Source organism: Lygodium microphyllum, chromosome 18 (assembly GCF_053477565.2).
Source record: "Lygodium microphyllum isolate KBCC chromosome 18, Lygodium_microphyllum_v1.1.10, whole genome shotgun sequence".
Classification (NCBI taxonomy): domain Eukaryota; kingdom Viridiplantae; phylum Streptophyta; class Polypodiopsida; order Schizaeales; family Lygodiaceae; genus Lygodium; species Lygodium microphyllum.
The window spans coordinates 4,827,512-4,829,927 of record NC_141152.1 but is presented as its reverse complement, the minus strand read 5'-3'; the positions used below and the strand labels follow the sequence as shown (position 1 = coordinate 4,829,927).

The 2,416-nt window shown below is 46.0% G+C and overlaps 1 protein-coding gene across 1 annotated transcript; it reads right to left on the bottom strand.

Moving 5' to 3' along the window:
* Nucleotides 1-341: 341 nt before the first annotated feature.
* On the bottom strand, nt 342-2,078 carry LOC148020527 (transcription factor MYBS3-like). The gene is made up of 3 exons (XM_087698287.1): nt 1,724-2,078; nt 1,094-1,302; nt 342-999 (listed from the first exon to the last, which is right to left on the bottom strand). Exons 1-3 carry the CDS (start codon nt 1,842-1,844, stop codon nt 550-552), a joined length of 780 nt encoding a protein of 259 aa, XP_087554413.1. The 5' UTR covers nt 1,845-2,078; the 3' UTR covers nt 342-549.
* Between the last annotated feature and the right edge of the window lie 338 nt (nt 2,079-2,416).

Genomic DNA, 2,416 nt, shown 5'->3' with positions numbered 1-2,416 from the left:
TAACACAAGTAATGTCATTCAGTTGGCCCCATAAAACCATGCTCATACAGGACATGTCAAAACTGTACTACTTATACTGACACTGCTTTTTGATTGATCTTTCTAGACAAGGTTTATTACCTTGCTTAATTTAAGAACTGAAACTTCCATCTTATGAGTACCTCAGCTTCTGCCCCTATATAAATACTCACTTGTTCTTTATGCCATTTCTTCCCAATCTGTCCTGCAATGCAAATGCTACAATAATCTGCCTTAAGGAGATTTGTATGTCTTGACTTAATTGCAAACCAATAACAGTCTATATGACAACTCTCAAAAGAGCGATATAGAACAACCAAGAATGCTAAGAACCGTTCAGAAAGGACAATATTCAAAAGTAGAACAAAATGAGTACCTCCACAAATCACATTCCATGTATGGTCTGGCTTAAGACAAGCAATTGTTAATGGCTCTCCATGTCCTGTAAAACTGTAATTGGCAAAACTTGCAAAAAACTTGCCATATGCTGGATGTAAGGAAGAGACACCCTTGACATCCTGAAAGGTATACCTAAACAACACTAATAGCACTTCCCCCACTTGGATTCATGGGTTTGCCGTCGAAAGATGGACTGGCATGAAAGGCAGAATGCTCAGAGAGTCTTAATAAACATGACGATGGTTTTAGACTTCGAGGGGAGGAACTTAAGCTAAGCTGTGACAGACCATTCCACCCATCTGTCTTCACAGGAGTGGGCTTAACAACTGTGGTACTAGACAACTGCCCAGAAGTGGGAAATAAAAACCCATGCCACACAGGAGATAAGAAAGAATTCACAGCTGGAAATGCATGCATGAAAACCATCCTGCTCTCATCTGTAGCAATGTGTGCAGGCTCTTTTGCAACCTCCAAGTGGTTTTCATCCATTGTGTCACTAGCCATAGAAGACAGATCCTTCTCTGAACTCGACTCATGTAAAGGTTGTTCTGCCATGCCCTCTGCTTTGGTTGTCATCAGAACCTGGAATAACCCGTCAGGTGGTCAAAACCAGATAACCTCATCCATGTGCAACGCAGCTAGCTGAAAACATACACAATCAGTCAACAAAGCTTACATCTTCAGAAGTCATGTCAAAAAGACTGGACCTCCGCTTACGCCTGGTGGAATTGTTCTGTCTGATGAAGTACTTCTGAGCATGGCTAGCCACCTGGGTGGGTGTTCGTGTGGTGACATAGCTTCTAGAGATGCCTCTCCAATCTCCCTTTCCCAGTTTCTGCAAGCCCAGCAGAAACATTCTGTGCTCCTCTTCTGTCCAAGGAGTGCCTGAGGCATAGACCCACCCGCAAAGATCAAATGATCAGAAGTGGCCAAGAACCCTAAAATTCTCGTCAGACCACAGATGTTGCAATGCCTTCCTGTGAGCAGAGCACGGTACAGATTTTCTGTCCAGAGCCTGTGCTATGGCCATGAGACCAACAGGATGAAGAGCGAGCGAGAGGACAATGTTTCCCCAAGAGGAAAACGACATTAAAAGGGATGTCTGAAAGAACGTTGCGATTAAAAGGCACTTCCTCGAAGGGGATAAAAAACTAACCCTTGGAAATTTTACCCAAGAAACAACACAGTTATAACAGCACAAAAATTACACCAGGATCAGTAGCCCCCCCCCCCCAAAAAAAAAGAAGGGAATTCGCATGATTCCATTTTATCAGAGACAGAGAGATTGCTGTGTGTGTGTGCTTACCCTTTTTACGATCTCTGGTGGTGGTGTGGATCACCATGGCATCCGAAGCGCAGCAGCCCTCCTCCGGCTCGACGTTCTTCTTGGCGGGTGGCGGCGGGCGGTTGGTCGAAGGGTGGCCCATGGCTCTCGCTCGCGCGCTCTCTCGCTCTCCCTCTCTCTCAAGCTCTTCCTCTGCTTCTTGCTGTTCCTTGCACCGCCACCATCATCGAACCACCGAACCCTTCGACATTAATCCTAAGAAGAGATCGGAGCAGCGGGAGCAAAAGAAGAAGAAAAAGAAGAAAGGGAGGACAAATTAAGGGGGTTTTGGGCGGTTGTGACCGCGGAAAGAAATCCAGTTGGCCATGCCTCCCCCACTTATATTGTGGCCTCTTATTATCAAAAGCAAAAAAATGGCAAAAATGCAAAATGGAAAGTGGAGATCGTGCAAGAAGCCGAGGGATGGGTAGCCGCCACCACAGCAGTCATCACAGGAGGGGGAGTCCCTCCTTTTCTTCTTAAGTTTCTGTCTTTCGGCTTTTTAAGGGAGCCCTAACCAACTGTAGCGACGACAAGCCCCTCTCTCCCCGCGCGTGCCCGATGAAATGTGGGCCTCTGCCTCTTCCCTCGATCAACGATCGCGGGGAAGAGGCCCAAATTTATAAAACCTGCCTTAAAGTGCGAGCTTTCTTTTCCAATTTCTAATAGAAAATG

What these genes read in the sequence shown, in the direction of transcription:
- LOC148020527 (XM_087698287.1), bottom strand. Translation starts at nt 1,844, where the DNA reads ATGGGCCACCCTTCGACCAACCGCCCGCCGCCACCCGCCAAGAAGAAC. An exon ending in CACCAGAGATCGTAAAAAGG is followed by an intron (nt 1,303 to 1,723) that starts GTAAGCACACAC and finishes TCTATGCCTCAG; the next exon opens with GCACTCCTTGGACAGAAGAG. An exon ending in TTGACATGACTTCTGAAGAT is followed by an intron (nt 1,000 to 1,093) that starts GTAAGCTTTGTT and finishes GGGTTATTCCAG; the next exon opens with GTTCTGATGACAACCAAAGC.